The following is a 25,336-nucleotide window of genomic DNA, read 5'->3' on the forward strand; positions in this document are numbered from 1 at the left end:
AATAGAAATAAGTAAATCATAAGCTGCTGGTCCAGAGAGGGTTGGGTTTTGAAGGCTATGTGCAATTTTTACTTGAACTAGCCATTTTACTCACTGTAACTATCTCATTTTGGCAAGTCAACTGCACAGTCTTTTTACTCTTCAGTGCCATTTTGATGTCTGCAATAAACAAATTAGTCTTGAATCCAGATTGGGACACAGTGGCTTTTGCTAATTCACCTTATTAATACAAGTAGACTGCAACTTTCAGTTGCACACGTTCAGTTGTACAGAGTACACGTGACTCTGAGCCCATTGTCTTATAACTATTGTTGAGATGTCCATTTCACAGAGGGCTGAGGTAGAACTGAGTTTTCCCACCCATAAGACCATCACATGTCAGGGTGTTAGACTTCCTCACTTCTGATTGTGCTCTGGTTTAGGCCTCAAAAGATCCTACAGAATATGGGTGACATATTTCCCTCAGTACAGTGTTAAATGTTTCCACACACACACTCCCACTCATTAGAAAAGGAAAAATAATTGCAGTGTTACGAAACTTTGTATTTACATAAAATAAGCATTTACACTGTTGGAACAATGGGAAGCTATACAGAGCAAAGTACAGATGTTTCTTTCAACAGGAGGCAGAAGAGCGGGTGAAGACCCCACGTTGCCATCATAGGCAGGATGCCAATGTTGTACTTGAAATCTCCTTTGATTGAAAGCAGTAGGCCAGACATGGCAAAACATATTTCCAAAGAAAAAATATAAAGTATTTGAGAAAATGTTGGTAGGAATGCTACATTTAAAAAAACAACACCACTATCGTTTGTATTTTAAAATTATCAATTCCTTTACATTATCTGAGCAGATCTCCCCATTAGCTGGGGTCTAAACTAATTAAATGAAATAATGGGTAACAGATTTTGGAAAAAAATTAAAAATTAACCAGGAATGTAAAATCTTAGTTTTATTAAGGTTCGAAGGCAAGTGTCTTTCCAAGGGTGGTGCAAATCCACTCACTGTAACATTAAGTATGTTACAGCATTGTAGAAAGTCTAGAAGAATGCTGCTCTTTAGTTTTTTCGTGATTTTCGTTCGAAGTAGGTGCAAATCTTCCTCATGGGAACAGAAGTAGCTACAATCTGTGGGGTGAAAAAAAAGGTCATGTATAAAGTCAGATACAATCATGAGCATTGTGTGTGTGTGGGATCTTTCTGAAAATTCTGTCCTCTCAATAGCCACTCTAGTTCACAAATCCAAATCTGAATAGCAAACTCCTTCTCCAATTATGGATCTCAAAACAGCACCACTCATTCACGAGAGGGAGGTATCAGCAGTCTCTGGAGAAACCCGAAGTCTGCAGAAGTGCAAAAAAAAAAATTAGACACCCCTATGGTGCGGGGGAGAGTACCTAAAAAAAGAAAAAAGAGGACTGAGCATGGAATGCTGACTGGCTGTTGGGTTGACTGTGATGTTCCTGTATTAATGTATATATGGTAAGTGCTGTTTGTATAGAAGATACATGGTAAGTGGAATGAAAGAGGAGGGGGGAGTAAATGAGCAGTAGAATGCTGGATGATTGGCTGAGTGTTTGGATGGCTGAGAGTATAAATGGAAGAATGACAGTTGAATCTGTGTGGACGTTAGTGGGTTGTTTTGGTGGAGTTTGGAGGTGGGTGTGAGTTGGTGTATGTCAGGAGAGTGTGGAGAAAGAGGGAGGTGGAGTTCGGATTAGTAATAAATCAAATATCACAGTAATAGATGAAACCATAAGCTTGTAGATCATTATCAAAGTTATCTTGTTATTAATGTTATTTAATAAATACTATTTTGGTTTACCGAAGGCCTGATCCTTGGCTGGGGTTTCACAGACCAGAAGGGAGGGTAAGGTAATAACCAAGGCTGAAGGGAAACAGTAACAAATGGTGGCAGTGGTGAAGAGGAGAAGATAACATTATAAGTATCCAGAGCAACCCCGAGTTATGAGTTATCTGCATTGATACAAGGGGGTTGGGAACAGCATAGGCACGCAGTCACGAATGTAACCGGATAGAGAGACTCAGGCAAGTCTCTGGGAACATTGGTTGTAGAACGTGACTGGTGGTGCTGCCTAGCAGGGGGATCTATTGAGATCTGTGCTAGAGCGGAGAGAGAAACCATAAAAAAGGACAGTCCGGACTGGTGGAGTCCCTGGTGGTGCCTAGTGAAAGGCAGTAGCCACGAGCAGGTAGGAACCTGACAGGGAGAGCCAGGGAAGGGCGTCACATTGACCCCCCCCAAAAAAACAGGGAGGGATGGTAGAAAATGAAATAGGATCTCTTGACCTGGGAAGTTCCCTTACTTGCCACAAGATCAGAAAGTTAATCAAGAGTTCTTATGTAGCATATTATAGAAATTATTTTGCTACCATAGTCCTAGTACTTAGCAGGTGATAACCAACGTCATGCCAGCAGCTGACATGACAGAGCTTCCCATTCTTTTCTCCCCTGCAACAACCTCCCCCCACTCCCCATCTGTTCCAGAGGGCCCTCTGAAGCAGATTTCGGGTGCGCACAGGGAGGTTGAAGGGAGAAAGGGAAGTTTCACTGTGCAAGCAGAAACCTGTTGCACAAGTTGGCTGATGCCACTGGATGACACCCAACAGGTTTAAGCAGTCTACAAACATAACGTTTTGCCTCATCCTTCCCCCAAAGATCTCAAGCTGCCATAAATGGCCCAGCCACAACAACGAACCTCACAAGGGTATTGTGACTCGAAAACCGGCCCAGTTTCATTGTTGTGCATGGATTTGAACCCAGGCACGATATAACATCACTCTCCATTCCAAGTCTAACACTCTATAGACCACTACAACACACTGGCTTTCGCAAAGAAAAGAAACAATACAATGCAGCCTTGCAGTTAATAAGTATCAAATAGATGCAGTATGAACAAGCACAGAACCACCTTCTTTCAAAGAATGGGTAGCCCCGGGGTCCTCCTAATCTGAGAAAGGTAGCATCATCACTGCATGTCCCAGAGTGTAGATCTGCACTATAAAGCACCACTGGCTTCCTGAAAACATATTCAGAGAAATGACAGCCGGAGGGTGGGGTGCGGAATCCAGCTCTCTGTGGATAGATCAAGGTTGGCTACACAGGAAGCAAGAGCCCTGTTTCTCTTTTGGTCACCAAAAGCTGGCGAATGCGTTTCCCATAACTAAATGTCCTTCCTAACACTGAGCGGAATGTAGGAGCTTCCATTCCCGTTACAAGGCTAAGCTCCAGTTCCTTTAATCTGTTGCTGCAGCTTGGTCTGTTGTGCCAGATCAGGAAAAGAAACTCAGATAACAGTGGATGATTTGCTTCTCTGTCGTTTCCCCTTCTCAGCCATAAGCCTCATCAAAGGGGCTTTAAAGGGGATTGAAGGGAAGGCAGGAAGCATTTAAAAATGTATAAGCCTCTTTGAGCAATAGAATAGGGCCTACGGGACCTCTGGGGTGGTTTAGTTTTAATATTGATATAATTTATTATTATTATGATTTTTGTGGTTTTATTGTATTTATTGATGAAATTGTACGTCGCCTAGAGTGGCCGTTGATTCGGCCAGATAGGCGACTCAGAAATAAAATTTATTATTATTATTATTATTATTAGGGTTGGCTATAGATTCAGATAGATGGGCTGCTCTACTTACTCCATGCCTGGCATTCTCTGGCTGTTTCCAAGGGTGCCTTGTTTCCTTGACTTTCACTAGCCTCATCCCTTTAACCTACCCCCCAAGCACCTGCTGTATCATACCCACCACTTCGGTGCTGCACCTCTTGCCCATAGAAAGGGAAGACTGTGGGGAACTAGTATAAATTTAGGACTTGGATTTAAAAAAATCCAAATCCTGAAACATGCACTACAAATTTAAAATGGAGTATTTAAGTGAAATGGAAACTTTGACTTAAAAATTCAGGAACAGGAGCAGTTTGGGCTGAAAACATCCACAGTACTGTTCATAGGGCAAAGGTGCTGGCTTTGTTCAGTGGAGGCTCCTTTCCTTTGCCAAGAAAGGAGCATTAATACTGCATTTGCCATAAACACACAAGACCTATGAAAAGACCATCAAGCAAATAAAATAGGAGTCTCCAACTCGTGTGGTGTATGACTCAGAACCCCAGTAACTTCTGGAATGCCTCTCTCAATATGAACCTGTTTGGACCCTTAAACCTTCTTGAGGCCCTTCTCCAGGTCCCCCCTCTGAGGGAGGCTCGAAGGGTGGTGACATGTGAGAGGGCCTTTTCAGTTGTGGCTCCCCATCTGTGGAATATGCTAAACAGTGAGGTCCGCCTTGCGCTTTCACTGACATTTTTTCAGTGCCGGGTAAAGACATACCTTTTTTCCTAGGCATTTGATAGACAGGGATGATGTTGCCTGTTATTAGTATGCTGCCAAAGCTTCCTGTGGCTGCATGGGTTTATTGTTGTTTTATGGTTTTGTTTTTATGGTATGATACAACAATGTTAAAACAAAAACAAATGTAAGTCACTTGGAGAACTCATTATCAAGTGACAAAACTATAATAATAATAATAACAATAATAATAATAATAATAATAGTCTTGGACTAGGATCTAGGAGACCAAGGTTCAGACCTCCACTCAGCCAATTAAGTTCATTGGGTGACCTTGGATCAGTCACTGTCTCTTAGCTTAATCTACCTAGCAGGGTTGCTGTCAGAGAAGGATGAGAACCATGTATGCCACCTTCTACGCTTTGAGAAAAAGGTAGGATATAACTGTAATAATAATTATCTGGAAAATTTAAGAACCTGTCCAGGGCACCATAAACAATCCATTTCACAAATTGGTGATACTCAAACAGGCAACATTCAGGCAAAAAAAAATCCTCCCCAAAACCACAAATAATAAAAAGCAGGCAACGCATACAGCCAAAACAAGCAAATGAAAAGCAGGTCCTGCTTACCAGGCAGAGACTGGGGCTCTATTCTTTTTTTTAAAGGGTTTGAGGGAGGCTAGCTTTCTTTCCCTTCCTATGAAGAATGCCTCTGAGCCTCATATGGCCTTGTGGGGAATGGAAAGGAAGAGGGTGGACAGCTGGAGGGCTGAATTTCTCTCTCCAGCCAGCCCAGCAACTGTCAAACCTTTTAAAGAGAGGAAAATCTTCCAAAAAATTGTAAAAATAAATATTAGGAGTGGCAAGTACCAGAAAGAATGTCTGCAGGACCCAAGGTACCCACAGGCACTACACTGGAAGCCCCAGAAATAAAACTAAGCATTAAAAATGTTACAGCCATGCTAAGTTTACTTACAGGCCCTGATGACGCAATTCCTGTCCCGGCCTCCTGTCGTCTTGTGCTCAGATTCTGCAATGACTGAACGCTACTGCCAGATCCATTTGGACTCATCGGTTTGTTGCTCTGTAGCTTGTCCCCTAAAGCAGCCAACCAGTTTCTTTTGTCAGGAGAACCATTCTCCTTGTCAGCAGTTTTCTCAAAAGAGGTCTTGAGAGAAAGGGAGAAGTTTGCAGGGAAACAAGTATTTCCAAGCTGGGGAGGCCCTTCCAGGCTTTGTGTGGCCTGAGCTTGTCCATTGAGGGTCAGGCAGGCTTCCCCACAAGGCTTTGAATCAACTGCCAGAGTGTTCTGTCCCAGCCTGGATTTTTTAGACACTGGGTGAAGTTCAGTCACACAGTTGCAGTTTCTCAGGCACTTTGCAGTTCCTTCCTTGCTGGATTCTAGTCTCCTCTTGGCCCGGACGTCAAGCCTCAAGTGTGGTGACCTGGAAGTGGTATCAGGGAGAATCTGAGAAATCTCTGCTGGGGCTTTTAGTGGAGAAAGTGTCTTTGGTCCCTTCACACATGAAAATACATTTGGAGTCTTGGTAACCCAATGCTTAATGGACATAGCTGAGGGAAGTGCTGATTTGCAGGTAGTGCCCCGAGTGGCTTCCTTCTGCCTCGCTGGAACATAGACTAGGGTGGCTGGGGGTTTGACCAAAGATGATGTTGGTGTGTTGGAAGGAAGAGGAAGATCTCCAAAGCAATGTGGAGCACAAGCTGCAGGCTGCGGTGAAGCAATAAGGGGGGTACCCACTGGAAGGGCTTTAGCAGGAGTACTCTCTCTGCTGCTTGGAGTTCCTGGAAGTGAAACATGGCCCCAATGAGGAAAACACATCACGAGTGTAAATGAAGTAAGGGTGCACTCAGGACATACAAGTATTCCACATAATCACAATAACATAAAATGAGCCCTGCTGGATCAGGTCAATGGAACATCCAGCCCAGCCGAAAAGCAATCCAAGGCTACAATCCAATATATATCTACTCAAAAGTAAGCTCCATTGGGTTCAATGGGACTTTCTCCCAACTAAGTGTGTATTGGATTGCAGCCTAAGTCTCTGAAACTTCTTAGCAAGTATGCATAGGATTGTAGCCTAAACTGTGGAAGCATGCATAAATTGAAAAACACTGAAGCAACCATCATTTTCTTGAAGATTTCAGTCTATATCATCAAGGACTTGGGTTGTAGAGGGCTAAGAAGGTACAAAGTTGTAGTGGTCAAAATGAAGATCCATAAACAGGTTCAGGAAGTTGCACAATGTACAGAGGCCCTGCCCAAGGAAATTCCTCTTGCATCCAAGCATGCACTAGTATTGGCTTCCACGTTCTTAAGCACCAAAGGCTATAATTCTGGGGTTTCCCTCCCTAAAACATGCAAAACTAAGGCTCTCAGAAAGCTGCCTAGAAAATGAATTGCTTTAAAAGTGTGAAAGTTACAGTACCAAACTCTTACACTAGCCTTCACCATCCTGGTGCCTTCCAAGTGTTTTAAGACAATAACTCCCATCAACCCCAACCAGCATGGGTATGCTGGGGCTGATGGGAGTTGTAATCTAAAACACCTGGAACACATCAAGGTTGGTGAAGGCAGACACCAGCCTGGTACAAAATTTAATTTTAGAACTGTTCCTTTAAATGCATTTGTGATGTTCCTATATTAATGTATATATGGTAAGTGTTGGTTGTTTAGAAGATACATGGTAAGTGGAGTGAAAGAGGAGGGGGAGTGAATGGGCAGTAGAATGCTAGATGATTGGCTGAGTGTTTAAAATGGCTGAATGTATAAAAGGAAGAGTGAGAGTGGAATCTGGGGGGAGAAGAGATGAATGTTGATAGGTGGATGTGGTGTGAATTTGAGAGAGTTGTTTGCCAGGAGAGCGTGAAGAAGGAGGGGGGTGGAGTTCGGATTAGTATTGAGTAAAACCATATGCTTATGTGCCTTAAGAAGAAATCTTGTTAATCTTGTTAGCTTTGTTATCTGTAATAAATACTTAATTTGGTTTACCAAAGGCCTGATCCTTGGCTGGGGTTTCACAGACCAGAAGGGAGGGTAAGGTAATGACCAAGGCTGAAGGGGAACTGTAACAAATGGTGGCAGCGGTGAAGAGAATAACAATACCAGTATTCAGAGTCTCTGGGAACACTAGTATTGGGACGTTACTGGTGGTTGCCTAGCAGGGGGATCTGTTGAGATCTGTGCTAGAGCGGGGAGAGAAACCATGAGAGCGGTCCGGACTGGTGGAGTCCCTGGTGGTGCCTAGTGACAGGCAGTAGCCACGCGCAGGTAGGAACCTGACAGGGAGAGCCAGGGAAGGACGCCTCACATGTGGTGGTAGCGGTGGGATGGAAGAATAACACCACAAGAAGTCTGAGTAAATAAAAGGGATTGGAACAGCTTAAGCACGCAGTCACAGAGGTAACCTAATTGAGGGAGACTCAGGCAGAGTCTCTAGTAATACGGGTTATAGGACGTGACTGGTGGTGCTGCCTAGCAGGGGGATCTGTTGAGATCTGTGCTAGAGCGGGGAGAGAAACCATAAGAGAGGACAGTCTGGACTGGTGGAGTCCCTGGTGGTGCCTAGAGACAGGCAGTAACCATGCGCAGGTAGGAACCTGACAGGGAGAGCCAGGGAAGGACGCCTCACACGTGGTGGCAGCGGTGAAGAGAATAACAATACCAGTATTCAGAGTCTCTGGGAACACTAGTATTGGGACGTTACTGGTGGTTGCCTAGCAGGGGGATCTGTTGAGATCTGTGCTAGAGCGGGGAGAGAAACCATAAGAGAGAGCGGTCCGGACTGGTGGAGTCCCTGGTGGTGCCTAGTGACAGGCAGTAGCCACGCGCAGGTAGGAACCTGACAGGGAGAGCCAGGGAAGGACGCCTCACAGCATTCTATTAAAAAAAACCCAGAGGAAACATTTGCAGAGAACTTTAATAATAATGCAGATATGATGTAGTCCCTGGGGTGGTTGTCATGAAGTAACAGGCCTTGCCTTGCGGCTTATAGGAATAGCTCTGAAGCGAGAGGGAAGAAGAGCTTGCTCTAAATCGCAGCCAGATGAATAGTCTCTGCACAGGCACAGCATCACAGTGTGTGCCACTGAAATGGGCGGGACTCTAGCTGCGTGCACCATTTATTCACACAGCCCTGAAATAGAACTTGGTTAAGGCAACAATGAATCAGAGCGCACATAACTACTGTATGCACATAGCATATATTTGGTGTTCAAAAAGCCAAGGTCAGTAGGAAATCTGCTTATGTTTGCACAGACCATGCACTTCCTTTTCCATTCCTGAGCTGAATAAAGAACTAGATAGAACATTTTGCCTAACATGAGCCAACTTTTGACTGTAAAGAACCAGTACGCACATCACTTGCATTTTCCAATGCAAGATTAAACAACCCCTTCTGTATTGATAGGAAGTTATTTTTGAAAGGAGATTTCCTAAGAGGGCAATGACGTATGTGTGTGTATACACGAGATACACACAGCATGAAAGAACTGGCACATACCTTCCTATTGTTCTGCAAGTTTCCTGCAAGTGAATTCTATGTTGGCAAAACAATCCCATACTGCCACTCCTCTGGGTTGAAAGAAGCCATTTGTGAAGGTGAAAGCTCACTGGAAAAGGGCAAGGCCACCATAAGAGCTGGTCCCGACCCCCAAATTAAAAGCCATATCTGGGATTCCCTTTCTTGCAGGTCTATCACAGGGATTTCCACATGCCTGGTTGTTTTTTGTAGACAAGGCATGTGTGATTTGGTATATAATTGAAAGGTCTCAGCCCCCCAGATCAAGGTACTAGGGTCTGGTGCCAATGATTAATTACACAGCTACAGGCCATAAAAAGTTACTTGAGTACATTGCTTGGATCTCCATGACTCCTACTGTTCATTAATAGTTTAAGGCTCATCTAGCTCCTTCACTTGTACGACTAAGTTTGACAAAAAGGCAGGGACTACATAACCTGGACACTCTCAGTTAAGGCAGAAAGAACAGTAACTTCAATTGGTCAGAGCAAGAGCCTTCCCAACTACCCATTCTTTGGCAAAGGCTACACCTCCAACTCGCTTTTCCGAACCTAGTGCCTGCTAAGGTCCTCTTTTATCTCCTCTACTAATGTCATTTCCCCCCTGCAAATATGAACAAGTAAGGAAGAACGCACCTGAATAATTTGTTGCACCATTTTTATTTGCAGTGAATGAACTGGAAAAGTCAGGAAAAGTCAAGTCATAATTTTCTGGCCTAGCCTAAATGCACATTCTGCCCATTAACTAGCCCTCCAATTTTCCCTCTGTTGCCTCCTGTGTTGGGCTTGCAGGGCAGGGATCTGTTTTGCCATTGCTCTGTAAAGCACCAAGCACACTGACAATATAAGTAGCATATATTTGCTTGACAATTCTGCTCAGAACGGAATTTCAGGATCTGAAATTACATGATTAACAACTATAATTTTATCTTCAATTGCAGCCTCAGGAATAGACAGGACACAACCCAAGGAGGTGTGTAGGACTGTGAAGAAGCCCCAGGAGTCCTGACTATTCTCAGGGTTTTTTGGTGGTGGGGAAAGAGGTTGTTTAAGCCTTAGCTCTGAACCCATAGTGCAATGCTACTTAACTAGAATTCCTCTTAATCCAAATATTTGTATGCCCTACCCAGAGGATTTAGATAAAGATGGTTTTATTATTATTTAAATAAGTCAGTCTGAACCAGGAAACTCTATTTGAAATTTACATTCCTTGACCTTGTATTGTTCTAGAACAGTAACAGACACGTGCATGCCCCTTCCCAAACACAGCTCGACTAGGTGAGAGTGCTTTAAAGATAACCATGCAAACTGGGGTGGGGTGGGGAAGGGAATAGAAGAGAGGAAAGGGAGGGAGGGCAAGCTGTCTTGCAGAACCTTTAATTACTATAGGAGAAATAGAATAACAGTTCTTGTATTAATTTCCAGGCAATTTGGCAGTACAAATCCAGCAGATAGAAAGAAGATATCCAGGAGTGAAGGAAGGAAAGAGCAGAACAACCTACAGAACCCACTATCTCATATAAAGTGGCAGTGGGGGCCTCCGTTCTCCTAGCTGATTTGTATAATCAATAAAATCACACCACACCGTGAAAGAAGCATCTTGTTTGCTTTGGCCCCAAGCCAGTCGCAGCTTCCGCATTAGTTTCTCCAAGAGAGCAAGATGCCACATTTGATCATACCATCTATCCAACAAAATGCCAGTAAGCTCTTTTCCATTCCTTTACAATAACCGCACAGGCAGCACCCAATAACATTTGGATAATTTCTTTAGATTTGAGACCTCTGCTGTTGCCCATGCACAATCCAAACCGTGCTAGCTTCAGGGTTCTCTCAATGCTCTGTCTGGTGATACCGTTCTCTCTTCCAGTGAACACTGTTGGCTGCCACTGTTGAATTTACTGAGTCTCATAGTTGTCTGGAATGCCATGCTGTATAGCAGAGAGGGGAGTTGGCCCTCCAGATGCTGTTTGACTCACTCCCATCAGCTCTAGCCAGCACGGCCAAAGATCAGGATGATCGGAGTCCAACAGTATCTGGCCAGCCACAGGTTCCCCATCACTGCTATGAAGAATGTGCAACTTTAAGAGCTCTTTAAACACTTAACAATTCCAGTAGTTCTCCAGGGGATTTATTACCCTGCAGGACATTTTTCCCCAATTCAGCAATGCATAGCTTCTTTTTCATTTAACTCAAACCAAACACCCTTTCCTGCACAACAGGTACCTTGGCTAACATTCCTTGGTTTATAAAAGCTACTGAGAGGACTCTAGTCATCTCATTCTGTCTGCACATATCTTTAATTTTTTTAGCAAGTGAGAAAACTACTCCAAGAGCTTTTACTCTGTGCATATGGGGGAGTAGAGGGAAAGAGCCTCCCTCCCCAAGCAACATAAAAGCAGTCCAGCTGCATGAGAAAAGGTGTCCACCTAGTTTGGCATTCTGTCTTTTAAAAGTCTTTTAAAAGACATCTATCTGATGTATCCAGGAAGGTTTGTAAAGGATAGCCCCCACTCTGCTCCTAGCACCTAGAATTCAGAGATATACTGCTTTTAGACATGAGGCTGTATTAGGGATCGTGGTTAATAGCCACTGACAAAGATCCTCTGTGAATCACTCTCACCCATTTGAAAGCCCTCTAAGCCAGCGTCCATTATGTTTTGTGGGAGTGAATGACATATGGTAACCATGCACCTCTAGCATCTGTTCTCAGTTTACTGCCCATCAATTTCATCTGGTAACCTCAGACTTCTACTTTTACGGAGACAGAAAAGTTTGTCCTATTGACTCTCTCTATTCCATTCCTCATTTTATCCAGACAGCTTCCATGTCCCCTCCCCCACTCCAAACAGTAGCCTTTCCTCAAAGGAAAAGTGCTCCATCTAAGCCTGGTTCCAGCAGGTGGCCAGGTTGGGCACTGGCTAAGGGCCCCTGCGGCTGGAAGGGTAGAGCTCCAGCTCTATGTTCCCTGCCAGCATCGGGTTGCAGAGCATGACTGCAAATTGTGACTGGATGGTGCTGAGGATCGTGAGCTCCATTCTCTCAGGCAACATCACCCGTGCATGCACACACAGCCAGCACACACTTAAATACACCCAGCTGCACCATCTCTTGTTCTGCTGTATTAGCACCCTGTGCGTGCATGGCTACCATCACCCAAGATGGCAGGCATGTGCACTGATGCAAGAGGTGGCACAACCCGCTGTATTTAAGTGTTTGTGTGCAGGGGTGTGTAGGTGCCTGCTGCGGTCTGGTGCCGGCCCTGGTTCCATCCCCTTGATAATATTTGCTGCTTTTTAAATACCCTTTCTACTGATAACAGTAGAACAAGGCTAGATGTGACTGGTGTATACTAGGCTGTTGAATTTTTGATTTTTTTGTTTATTGATAATTGGAAGTATTTGTTATATTTATTTAATTCTTATGTAATTGTGTTTGATGCATTCCGCTTATAGAATTGTTTATGGAATGAATGGCTTGTACTGTATTTTGTGTGTCTTGTGAGCCATTTCAAGGGCAAAGTGGCATATGCCAGTGATTCTGAAACAGCAGGCCAGGATCCACTAGTGGGACCTGGACAACTACCAGGTGGGCCTCAGTGCCCCAGCCTGCCCAGGGTCTCCTCACTTGCATGCCCCACCCCCAAGCTGTGCCATAGCCTTTTGGGTAGACCAACGCCAGCAACACCAACTCCTTGCAGGCCGAGTAAAGGTGGCCTGGAGACAGAGAAGTTCAGTGGGGGAGGAGGGAAGGAAAGTCTTCCTGCTCTGAGAGGAAAGAGCCAGAGGTGCTGTTGAAGAAAATAAGAGACAGACATAAAATGATAGTATTTATTATCATCACCAATGAATAAATAAATTGGGAACAGAAAAGAAGAGAATGAGAGAGGAAAACTGTTATGGGGGGAAAGAAGTAAATGCAACAGGACCATGGAGGAGGGAATGAAAGAAACCAGCAGTTTGAGAGAGGGGGCAGGGAGGAAGTAAGGCACAAGTTGAGTGTGAAAGGAGACTGGGAGAAGAAATTATCAGAGATGGGTAAAAATATTGAGAGGCTTGTGGGAAGGGAAGATATAAAAAAGCCTCTGGATCAGCAAATTCTGCCTAAATTAGGGAGGCTGAGTCACAATACCTCCACAGTATATGCTTATTATTAGCTTGAGGAAAGGTGAGCTATAGAACTCCTTGCCACAAGGAAAATGCTGTGGCAAAGAGTTTAACCCGTCTTTGGAAATGGCTAGTTATCAGTAGAAAATGTCAGTAATTGCCACCAGATTATGGAAAACTGTGTGCCCACACATATTCATATTCTGCAGCAGCTGTATCTTCTCAGTTGCATATCAAACCGATCACCTGCAACAGCCTTGTGTACTTTGCATCTTTAGGGTGATATTTCACACATTGACAGACGTCATACTCACACACATGCAAGCTGTCAGTTTCATGCAGCTGTTGCTAAATCCATTTTTTGATTGCATAAATTGTGTCAGTGCTTTATGTAAAAAAAAAAAAGCCCTCCCCCCCAGCTACAAATCCACAGCACAGGAGAGAAAATTTGTCAGCATCTTGGCAGTTCTTACCTATTCCATTTTGTTCTTCCACTTTCTTCTGGCAGGCCCAACCCACCAAGTTGCTTTTGTCCAGGCAGTTCTCTTCTTCAGTCCCTCGCCTTAAGCGCCAAATCTTGATAGTGTTGTCATCTGAACATGTGGAAATCTGCAGAAGAGCACCAAGAGGAAGCTGAGAAATGCCACCTTTCCTAAACTAGGGAAGATGTTGATGCTCATGGAGTGCGAAAGAGTGGAGTTTTGAAAGTGGTGCACGCACCAGAGGAGACTCACAGCTACCCTGCTACACCGAAAACCTTAGGCTCATTCATTAACTGGATTTTAATTAAGGGAAGTAACACTGTACCATTTCAGATTACAGCCAGGTGAAATTATGAGCCAGTAGTTTGTTTGTTTTTTGAAGTACATCTTGAAACAAACACTTTTCACTTCATCATCATACCACCACTAGTTTTAAAATCAATAGATTTCTATATCATCCTTCAATATAATTTTCAGGGTGGTTAATGGCAAGAGAGAGAAAAACAACGAGACTTTGGACTGTAACATCTGATTCTAAGAATTGCCTGAGATGGTTTATGCTACCAAGATGAGGTGCCACCTGTAGTTAGTGTTTACATTTTCTACTTCTGCTTTTGTAGATTATGTTTAATCTCACTGTTTTTTGCTGCTGAAGATTTATAAATCAAACTTCTAATGTTTTATTGTTTTAGTGGTGATGTTAGCTATTTTGGGCTATCTTTAGGAATGGTAAGATATGCAACTTTAAAATATGTAACTTAATAAATGAAGAAACAGTTAAAAGCAGCATTAAAACCCCTCTTGGGAAAACAATTCTACAAAGAGGCCATAGCTCTTCAATTTATTGAGTTTTTTTTCTTCTTTCGCTTAAAAAAAAAAAAGCCACCAAAGCAACTTACAAATTACTAAAAAACCAAAAAAGGAAAGAAAGACAGCCACTGCCTTCAGGCTTATGATCTTAAAAAAAAAGATACAACACAAGAGAAAAAGGGATTGTGAGGGAGGAGGAACTAAGCAAACTCAAGTTCAATGAATAAGAACATGCAAGAATAAAAAAAGGTTTTGCCTTGTGCCAAGATATGCCGGAGGAGCCTTTTTGAGATCCAGAAATGATACTCCACAACCAAAGTGCCTTTTCTTTGGTTGTCAACAGTCTTACCTCTGACAGTGGGGATGCTCTGAGGAGAGCATCAGCTGTGTAGCCAAGGGCCCAAGGTTATCACTGCAGGAGCAGCTACTTTTTTTGTAGCAAATGAAATAAATTATATTTATGCTTTTGTTAGCAGAGTTTCTCCCAAAAGGAAGGTATAAAGAGAGACTTTAAAATGCAGACGCAAACCTTAGTGAAATCAGTTGGACACCAGGCAACAGAAGTGACCTCTTGCAAGTGACCAAGGAGCATCATGGGAGGAAGATGTGGCTCAGACACCTAAAGAAAGAAAGAATTGCAGAGAATGTCAGAAAAGATTGTTACCCATTTTAGAGACACCAAGGTTATGGAAGCTAAGTTTTTTTTTGCTATAACTCCAATCAACTCCAGCCAGTACAACTGGGGCTGATTAAAATTATAGCCAAAATTATCCAGAGAGTGCCAAGATGGGAAAAATCTAACTACCCATGCAGTTACCAAACAGTGCTGCCTATCAAGTGGGGCGAGTTTAAAAGGAAATAGAGAAACCAATTGTATGCTGAGAAAATTAAGTGAAAATAGGTACTACTTCACAACTGGTCAGTAAGCTGTATGCAAAGGGAGGTGGGCTGTGTTCAAAATGTTCTCCACTAAAAAAAGCTGAATTGTGCGGCTTATGCAAGTTATGCACATTTGCAAGAGCTCTTTTATTTTGCATAGTTTATGCCAATTGTTCCACTTGTAGGGAGGGGCAAAGAACTATGCAAGACAAGGAACCTTCACCTCTGGCCACTGGAAACTTTATTCACTTGCCACAACAACTCCTGGTTTATGAAATTGCAGCAGCCGTTGCCCACTTTCAAGCACATCCTGGCCCCCATATATCCTAGGAACTTAATTATTTTTAAATTGGAAGCCAGTGTTATATATTTTTTTCTGTAAACTGGTTAGATTTTTATTATATACATGGTCAATTTTTAATAAATAAATAAAGTTCTCAGAATCCTAAATTCTGCACTTGGAACCACCTAGAGCAAGGATGGGGAACCTGTGGCCCTCCAGATGTTGCTAGACTACAACTCCCATCCTCCCTGACCTTTGGCCATTTTGGCTGGGAGTTCGAGTCCAACAAAATCTGGAGGGCCACAGGTTCCCCATCCCTGCTCTAGAATCATAGCACAGAAAGATAGGCGTCATCAGCCCAGGTCTTCATCAACTCTTGCTACATTTTAGCTCTTTCACACCTTGGCACCATTCTTTGTGGACTGCCTTGGCCTGAATGAGTTCTAAAAAAAAGGACAAACATTTTTCCCCTAGAAAAGTAATAGGGAAAAAGTGTAAGCGTGAAGGCACAGAGAACTAGAAGTGCACACAAATGTTGGCCTTATCCTGCACTACATGAACCAGGATTGGGGAACTGGAGGCCTTCCAAATGTTGTTGGACTCCCCGCTCTCATCAGCTCCAGCCAGCACGGCCAATGGTCAGGGAAGATGGGAAATGGAGACCAGCAAAATTTGAAGGATCACAGCTTTCCCACCCGACACAATTCTGTACCCAGTCAAGAATCTGCAAAAGGTGATTCACTTCAAGTGCAATCTTTTCTGTTTTCAAATAACACAGATTATCTGGGATATGTCTGACGTGGCAACAGTCAGAGATGACTGGGGGGGGGGAGAGAAGAGAGCAGTACTGATTTTTCAATCACACTTACAGAGCCTGTTCTAACTCTAAACAGTTCACAGCGGCTTACCTCTGGTTCCCAGGCAGGCTCCTATCTAGAGAGCTTATAGGGCCTGCTTAAGATCTGCTTAGCTTCAGCAGTGTAACATGTGCCTTCAGACTATCCTGTAGGCACAGAGTTCCAGTGCAAACCCCACTCCCCATTCCAAAAAACACACAACTCCAGTATCTCTGCCTTTAGTTTGCAAGTATTCAGCTGATTTACCAGGACAGTTTCAAATATTTCCTCAAAACCACAAGACAAAGACGTTTGCTCTGATAAATTATGCTGAAGTCCTTTGGAAGCCCAATTCTGTGTTAGATGCCATGCTGTAATGTGTGCACAGGACATATACATCTCTACATATAAAGTTCTCTGTAAATCAGAATTATCTTCATAAGGGTCAAGGCAATACTATTCTGTGTTTCAAACTGAAACAACCCATTCTGTTTGACAGGGCTGGCACCAGTCATGACACGGCCCTTGGGCACACTGCCCCAGGCCTGGGTTGCCATGCTCCCTAACACTCCCGCCTGATGCATGCAGCACAGGCTTAAACAGGCCCGCTTGCCCCACCTCCCACGTTGCTGTGTCACTGTGCTAGCAAGCTTTGGTGGTGGAGGTGTCAACTCCTTAGGGATGCTCCTGCTGCCATCTTGGGTGATGGCAGGTGTGCATGTGCAGTATGTTGATGCAGTGATGTGGGAGGTAGGTGGGATGGGCAGATCTATTTAAGCCCGCGCTGCCTGCATTGGGTGGGCGTGTTGCCTGGGTGGGTAGGACTCCCACTTTGAGATCCACATCAGCGTCAGGTTGCTAGCCGTAATTTGCCCCTAAACCTGACACTGGTGCGGAACATGGAGCAGAAGCTCCATCCTCCCCACCTAAGGAGGGGCCCTTCTGGGCCACAGGGGCCAGTGCCTGACTTGGCTGCCTGCTGCTGTTTGATTGCAATGTATTCAGAAGCCCCAGTGTCTGGAGGACCAAAAGTCCCTCACACATGCTCAAAGTGGGAGCCCCACCCTTCCAGGCCACACCTCCCAATTCAGGTAGCGTGGACTTAAATAGGCCTGCCCACCCCACCTACGTCCCACATCACTGCATCAGCATGCTACGTGTGCATGCCTGCCATCATCCAAGATGGAATAGAAAGCAATATATGTTTCTCTGTGGCAGAACCTGAGAGATTTAGAAACTGGTAGCATTTGGCTGAAGGGGCTAAGACATCATTTACTGCTGCTAAGCCAGCTGTTTAATAAAACAGAAAGAGCTGGCAATGGACTTTGCTTCTTCTTGATCAGGTGCGGGGAACCTTTAGCCCTTCAGATGTTGCTGAAATACAACTCCTACCATCCCTGGCTGTTGTTCATGCTATTTGGGGCTGATGGGAGTTTAGCAATGTCTGGAGGACCAAAAGTTTCTCACGCATGCTCTAGATCAGTGTTTCTCAAAACAGTGGACCACAGTCCACCAGAGGTCTTTAGACCACTTTCAGGTTGGCCTCAGTGCCACAGCCTGCTAAGGGCCTCCTTTTTTCCTTGCCCACCCCTTAGCCATGCCACAGCGTTTTGCTTGGATCAATGCCAGGATCAGCAACTCGCTGCATGTTAAAGGTGGTCTGGAGTTCAGGGGGTGGGAGGAGGAAAGGAAGGAGGCTCTCCCTCCTCTAAGTGGAAAGGGCCAGAGGAGATGTCAAAGGAAATTAGAAAGTGAGATAAAAGGTAAGTAATGATTATGATTCTAAATTAACAAACAAACTGGGGATAGAAAAGAAGGGGATACCTCCAACTAAATAAAAATAAAAGAGACTAAGTTAAAGATAGCACATAGGTGGTACCTCACGCCCGTACATCTCTCTCAGATAAACCAGTTGTGTTTCCCCAGATGCTGGAGGGGATGCACATCAGCAGGTACCTACTACCACATGTGGTGGAGTATGCCCGGGTCCAACCATTTTGGAATTTAATAGTCAATGAAATTGAATTGATAATCTCCAAACATATTATTTATTATTTATTTATTAGATTTATATCCTGCCCTTCCTCCCAGTAGGACCCCAGGGCAGCAAATATAGGCATATATATAGGCAGAACTTCACAATTAGCAACACTGAACTTTTTTGAAGGGGCTAACAAGGATATAGCATATAAAATGCTGATAGGTTACCTGTTAATGGCCACCAGAGTCATAATGACACACTGGAAAACACAACAAGGTGCCACAGTGAACTATTGGTACCAGAAGTTTTGGTACCTGGCTTTCATGGAAAAGTTAACGGCTAAATTAAGAGTTTCCCAACCAAGGAGGATAACTTTCTTGAAATATGGTACTGATTTGTAATATATGTTCTGTCTTTTGTTTTGGTATTCTTGACTCCTGCTATATAATTTATTTCCAGAGATCTGCGGTAAGGGGTGGGGGTTAGTTTCTTGCTTGTTTTTTGATTTTTTATCATTATGTTCATATGAGGCAACTGCAATTGATGTGTATTTTCTAAAATGTCAATAAAATTATATATATTAAAAAGCAAATAAAAGAAGGGGATAGGAAAGTTATTCTGGGGGAAGAAGTGAATGTAAAGGGACCAGGTAGGATGAAAGATACTGGAAGTTTGGGGGAGGGAGGGGACTTAAGGTACAAGTCGAATGTGAAAAGAAATTACAAGGATAAATATTTTGAGAAGCACATGGAACTGGAAAAGGAAAAATATAAAAGAAAAAGCCTTCTCTGTTTAGAGCCTCTGGATTAGTAAATTCTGCCTAAAATGGAAAGGCTAAGTCACAATACCTCTATAGCACATTTTTGCACTTTGCTTGAGGAAAGCTGAACTATGGAACTCCTTGCCACAAAGAAAATGGTATGGCAAAGAACTGAGCAATTTTCAAAGATGGATTAGATAGCAGTAGAAAATGTCAGTAATTGCCATCTGATGATGGTGAAGAACTCTGCCTCCATCTACTGCCATTTTGTGACAATCTCAGACTCTCTATTTTGTGACTGGTGGGCCTCAGTCATTTTCAGCAGTCTCAACTGGTCCTGGCAAGTGAAAAATGCATTTGTAGCTTCTCTCTGGAGAGATAACAAGAGACAGACAGAAGGTATGGCATGGGGTCTCTTTTTTCTGCAGCTTGCACGTCCCATCCTGAAAGTGCCACAGTAGCTAATGTGTACAGAAGCCCTCTTTTTAGCACAGTCCTCTATGCTCGGCTCCTGCTGAATATATGTACTGACTGGAACTGACTGATACCGGATTCCTAGAAGCAGGTTCTAGCAATGCCATAGGTGAGGGAGCAAGTGGGGAAATGTCACTCCACCTACCCTGATTCATTAGGCCCCTAAAGAATAGGGAGCAACCTAAGCTAACCTCAAGCAACAGCAGAATCTCAGATGCTCAGTTCTATTTTTCAATCGGCTTTCTTTCCTGAAGCTGTGAGTCACTGTCAGTAATGTGATATTTGATGGGGATTTGCACTGATGACTAAGCGAACTTTATTAAATTCCTCACCATGTGGGTAAATGAAGCTTTACAGGAATGTATGAAAGACACAAAGGCAGGAAAGGATGCTTCACTTTTCCTGATCTAGTTCCTGTTCAGAAGCTGCTTTTTTGTTCCAGAAGCTTGAAAGCTGTATATAAAGTTTTAAAGTAGAATATTGGATACTGATTTTAAGTCAGGTTGGCTAATTTTTAAGAGGTTCCACCACCACCCCATGTTTAGGTCAGCTTCTTGCCTATGTATTTAGAAAATGCCCTGTTCAAAATCCATCCTCTCTGCCAAAGCAGGCCATACCATGGAAACCAGGGCCCTTTTAAGGAAAACAGCTGAAGTTCTTGGTAGGGAGAATACCTTTGTTTACATTTTGCAGATTTTCCTTCCACTGTGTTTAGCTAGATCCCTTAATCCCTTATTAAAGAGAGCATGCAAAAAGGACATATTTTTATTAGGTCTAGATTCAGCACTCATAAGGAATCAAAATGCCCTAAGCATCTGGTCACAGTCCCAAGGATTGCATTCAGGGGCAATTGCCACTCGTGAACATACTCTTCTTGAAAATGCTCATCTCAGAGCTTTAATTCACTAATAGGCAAAAAACCTTGCAGTTTAATAATGTACCCTATAGCCCACAGATATTTCTATCAAACTTTAAAAAGCAGGGAAATTGGGCAGCTATAGTGAATGCACCAGGGGAGCAGGAGACCTGACCTCCTCTCTGAGATATTGGACTGCCCTACAAATTGGTCAAAATGCAAACACAATTTGGGTTGATCTTTCACAGTCCAATCCACTTGCTGTGTAGCTTGCAAGAATTTGGTAACATGTGCCTCTGAGCATATGGTGAGTGGTGGCAACACCTGCCATCTCCAAGGATGGAGAATGACATTTTATATGTTTGTTGGTGTTCTTCTTACTTTGCTTCTTTTCTGTGTTAACTACTGTTTCTACAGAGAATCTAACCTAGAAAATTATATTTCTCTCATTATTCATCCTAGAAATCTGTGTTGAATTTATTTTTATTAATTTCAAAGCCTTTTTATTGGTTGAAGTCATATGATGGTGAATTTATTTTTATTAATTTCAAAGCCTTTTTATTGGTTGAAGTCATATGATGGTGAAGACACCATTTTTTCTTTCAAACTGGAGGTCATGCTCTGTTTCTATTTTGGGTGCATTAACAGTTGAATTGGAAACTGCAGTTTGAAAATCAGACTGATTACAATATGTTGCTACTTAAGCAATGACTCCAGCTGTTGGAAAAAAACACACTTGGTCTGTTTTCAGCCTGCTATGCTTAAACTACTCCACTTAAGGAAAGGTGGACATGGTCAATTAAAGCACACCTAGAATTTTGCTAGAATATATTTCACCTCCCACTGTTTTATCTTGTGCAAACTGAGACACTCCTCATGTCCATTGGAAACTATTCCGCATAACAGTCAGTGCCATTATTCCACAATTGTTTTTGGAGCTTTTTTTTTAGTGTTCCTGTACTTCACATATTCATAGAAACAGAAGCAAAAGATGGTTTACTATAGGAAACTTCACTAAAATTACAAAGTAAATCAAACATATTTAAAGTGACTATCTGAACTATATCAACTGTTTTAATATTGTTGCTTCCTCCCTGCTAAAACAAGATCAGCACAGCACATGTCTTATTTCTGTTATTTGGGCTGATTGCAGGTATTGCCACCACTTAGCATATGTTCAGCAGCACATGTTATCAAATTCTTCCAAGCTACACAGCAAGGGGATTGGACTGTGAAAGACCAACCCAAATTGTGTTTGCATTTTGACAAATTTGTAGGGCAGTACAATATCTCAGGGAGAAGGTCAGGTCTCCTGCTCCCCTGGTGCATTCACTATAGCTGTCCAATTTCCCTGCTTTTTGATAGAAATGTCTGCTTTGATAGAAATGTCTGTTGGCTATAGGTATGTTTTAAACCGCACTTTTTTTGCCTATTAGTGAATTTCTCTGCTTTTTAATCCAGGAGGTAAGAAATGGGATCCTGTGGAAGTTTGCTGAGAATGGATCGATCATTTGCATGCTTATTGAATTCAGTGGTATTTACTCCCCTGCAATCATGCTTAGGATAGGTGAAACTGACAACAGGGGATGGGGAGGGGAGCAGGCAGGAGGGGGAGGAGAGCAGGCTTGATCATTTGCATGCTTATTAGTTCAGTGGGATTTACTCCCGTGCAATCATGTCTACGGTAGGTAAAACTGATCATGGGGGAGGAGGGGGAAGGGAGAGTAGAGGGAAGGAGGAGGAGGGGGAAGGAAGGGATTGGAAGGGGAGAGGGGGACTGGAAGGGGAAGGTGAAGGGTAAAGGAAAGGGCAAAAGGGAGGTGATGGAAGGGAGGTGGAGGGGATGGCAGGTTTGATCATTTGCATGCTTATTGAGTCCAATGGGATTTACTCCTGTGCAGTCATGCTTTAAAATGAAATGGATTGCCTTCAAGTCAATTCCAACTTATGGTGACCCTGTGAATAGCTTTTTCATGGTAAGCGGTATTCAGAGATGGTTTACCATTGCCTTCCTCTGAGGCTGCGAGGCAATGACTGGCCTGAGGTCACCCAGTGAGCTTTATGACTGGAAGGGGAGGGGGAAGGGTAAAGGAAGGGGCAAAAGGGAGGTGATGGGAGGGAGGAGGAGGGGATGGCAGGTTTGATCATTTGCATGCTTATTGAGTTCAATGGGATTTACCCCTGTGCAATTATGCTTAAGATAGGTGAAACTGACCTGGGGAGGGGCACAGAGGTGAGGAAGGGGAGGAGATTGGATGGGTGGGCACTGGGCAGAGTGGAAGCACCTTTCCTTTCCAAAAGGAAAACGTTGTGAACAGTATCACTCTTTTTCAGGGTTTCCCCCACCTTTTTATTCTACAGCAGGCACATGTAGCCTCCCACCCAAATTTAAACCAAAGCTGTCCCTGGTCACATCCACACCAGGCCTTTATTTCACTTTAGACAGTCATGGCTTCTTTCAAAGAATCCTGGAAAGTGGAGTTAGTGAAGGGTGCTGCTGAGAGTTGCTAGGAGATGCCCTGTTCCCCTCACAGACCTTCAATCAGAGCGGCTGACTGTTAAACCACACTGGCCACTGGAGCTCTGTCAGGGACATAGGAGTCTCCTCTCAACACCCTTCACAAACTACACTTTCCAGGATTCTTTGTACACACATCAAAATTAAGAATTCTGCTTCTTTAAAGACAGGAGTATGTGCTACATCTTCTCTTTCCCAGAAGACTCTTAAGCGATCTAGTGGAGACTATTCATTACTGTGCAAAGAAGTACTAAAAACCGCCGAGTCCACACCATTGACTAAAAATTCTTACAAATCTGTTAAGAGCACTGAAAATGGGGCAGTCTCATGTGAAATCAAAGTCTGGTGTGTGTGTGTGTGTGTGGCCCCCTGATTAGGCAAGCCCAGCAGCTGTGAGTCTGGCCTTTAGAACACTGACAGTTGGTTCTTCCTGAGCATGCCCGGCCATATCACTGAGTTCAATGTAAAATTTCTTAAATTAAAAATCAGCCAGGCATTTTTTAACTTTTTAACTGCAGAAGGTGAATGTCAGAGTATGGGGCAAAGTCAGTAACAGGAGTACAGGTTCTCTGTGAACATGGCTGATTTTTAATTAATTTCAACAAATTTTGAGAACTCTGGCAGAAAAAAGTCCAAAAGGGATCTGTTTTTTCTCTGTCTCTCTTTACACTTTGAACTCTCTATTCACTCTGTTTTGTGTATCACCATGAAAATTGAAAAGGTTGTTAAGCAAGCTTTTCTGAGTTCAGGACTATATGTTTTTTAAGGTTTTGTTTTGAAATGAGCTTATGGGAAGGATCAGAATGGCATGGGGGTGTTTTCAATTTAACATTGCGGATGTGAAAAATCCATGCCGACTATAGTATACAGCCACTCTTGTAGCTATATAATCAATGTAGGGTGGAGCGACCCCCCCCCCTCAAAACAGCCTAGCTTTGGCTTAGCGGCCCTATTTAAGAAACACTGCCCCCCCCCCAAAAAATTGTGCTGAAAGAAATGGAAACTGCCCAGACTCTCCCTGACCCATTAGATCAGGCCCTGTTTTATGTGTTTCGAATCCCTGAATCCCTGTTTATTTGTTTTTATGTGCTTTTACCCAACTATATTGGTTTTATGCCGTATTTTTGTTTTAATGATATTGTTTCTTTTATGTTGCATACCATTAAGGAATTTAAAAAATGTATCAATAAAGCTTGCTCTTTATTACTAACCTCTTCCCCTTAGAGAGTACAAAGAACAACCATCAAGGAGAGCAAACAGCTCATACAGCTTCCAGAGGAAGTCATAGTGGGAATAGAGGGAGGCAACTAGGTTAGAAGCAGTGATTTAACCTGAAGTGCTCAATGAAGTGATGGACATCTGAATAAATTTCCATCCCATTGGAGGGTCAAATTGCAGTACAAGGTGCTGGAGGGCTGAGCCATACAGCCAAGTAATACTGATGAGGATCGGCATGAATTTCTCTTGAGAAGTTAAGTCAATGGTTCCAGCATACAGTAAAGACAAGAAGTGAGGCTGGTTTACACAGAAAGTGATGCTTATGTTCTCCACACATTTTATACTTGGCACACCATCACAAACAACAACTTGCTATTGTCATGACTGTAGCTGCTTGATCAAGTATGAAAAATTAGTTGGCATGAATGTTATTTGCTTGTGGGAGCCGGTCCAAAACTTAAGTTGGAGAAATGGCCATAGCTCAGTGGCAGAACACTAAGTCTGCATGCAAAAAGATCCTAGGTTCAGTTCCTATTCTGACAAGGTAGGGCTGGATTATAACCTGAAACCCTCAAGAGCCTCTGCCAATGAGCGTTGACAGTACAGAGCTACAAGAAACAACAGTCTGATTTGATATAAGGGGGTTCCTATGTTTCTGTGAAGGTGAAAGAGATTACGGCTTTAGTCAGAGACAGGATCCATTAATGAATAATTATCACTACATAACCTAAGATTAACAAATACAGATCTGTATTTTCAGGTTTATAATCTAAATAAACACATACTTGAGGAAAAGGAAGGAGGAACAGGATAAGGAAAGACCATGAAAGGACAAGTTAGAATCTCAATGAAATAGAGAAGGCCAGTAGCCATTGTTATTTTGACTTTCAAAACGCTTTTGACAAAAGTCCTTCCAAGATTCTGCTACTTAGCAAACATAGCAATCATGGGATAAATCCTCTTATGGGCCAGAAACTGGTTAGAAAACAGGAAGCAGAGAGTAGGAATAAAGAGACAGTTTTCCCATAGGAGGGATGCAAGAAGGGAGGGGGTGCCTCCAAGGAGCTCTATTGGAACCAATGCTTTTTAACTTGCCAAAAGAAAAAAAGAAGCATGAGACAACAGATCCATTGTTTGGTCCAGCTAAGGATACTGAATCAAAAGGCATATAAACAGGGATTAAAGAAGATAGGCGGGAGCAATAAAGCACACACAGTTGTTGTTGTTTTAAATTAGCAGAACTTTAAAGTGAACTTAAGAGAAAGGAAGCCAGTGGAAAGAGAAAAGACAAAG

At 43.1% G+C, this 25,336-nt stretch overlaps 1 protein-coding gene across 1 annotated transcript in view; it reads right to left on the minus strand.

Annotated features, from left to right (window-relative positions):
* Window positions 1-522: 522 nt before the first annotated feature.
* The window catches only part of DTL (denticleless E3 ubiquitin protein ligase homolog), a 46,984-nt gene continuing 22,170 nt past the window's right edge, over window positions 523-25,336 (minus strand). Inside the window, exons 12-15 of the mRNA XM_061625269.1 lie at window positions 14,768-14,857; window positions 13,420-13,555; window positions 5,283-6,109; window positions 523-1,127 (exon numbers count right to left, since the gene is read on the minus strand). Coding sequence (XP_061481253.1) covers window positions 1,059-1,127; window positions 5,283-6,109; window positions 13,420-13,555; window positions 14,768-14,857 — 1,122 coding nt within the window. The 3' untranslated portion in view covers window positions 523-1,058. The remainder of the gene's footprint in view (window positions 1,128-5,282; window positions 6,110-13,419; window positions 13,556-14,767; window positions 14,858-25,336) is intronic.

Source organism: Rhineura floridana, chromosome 4 (assembly GCF_030035675.1).
Source record: "Rhineura floridana isolate rRhiFlo1 chromosome 4, rRhiFlo1.hap2, whole genome shotgun sequence".
In the NCBI taxonomy this organism is placed as follows: Eukaryota; Metazoa; Chordata; class Lepidosauria; order Squamata; family Rhineuridae; genus Rhineura; species Rhineura floridana.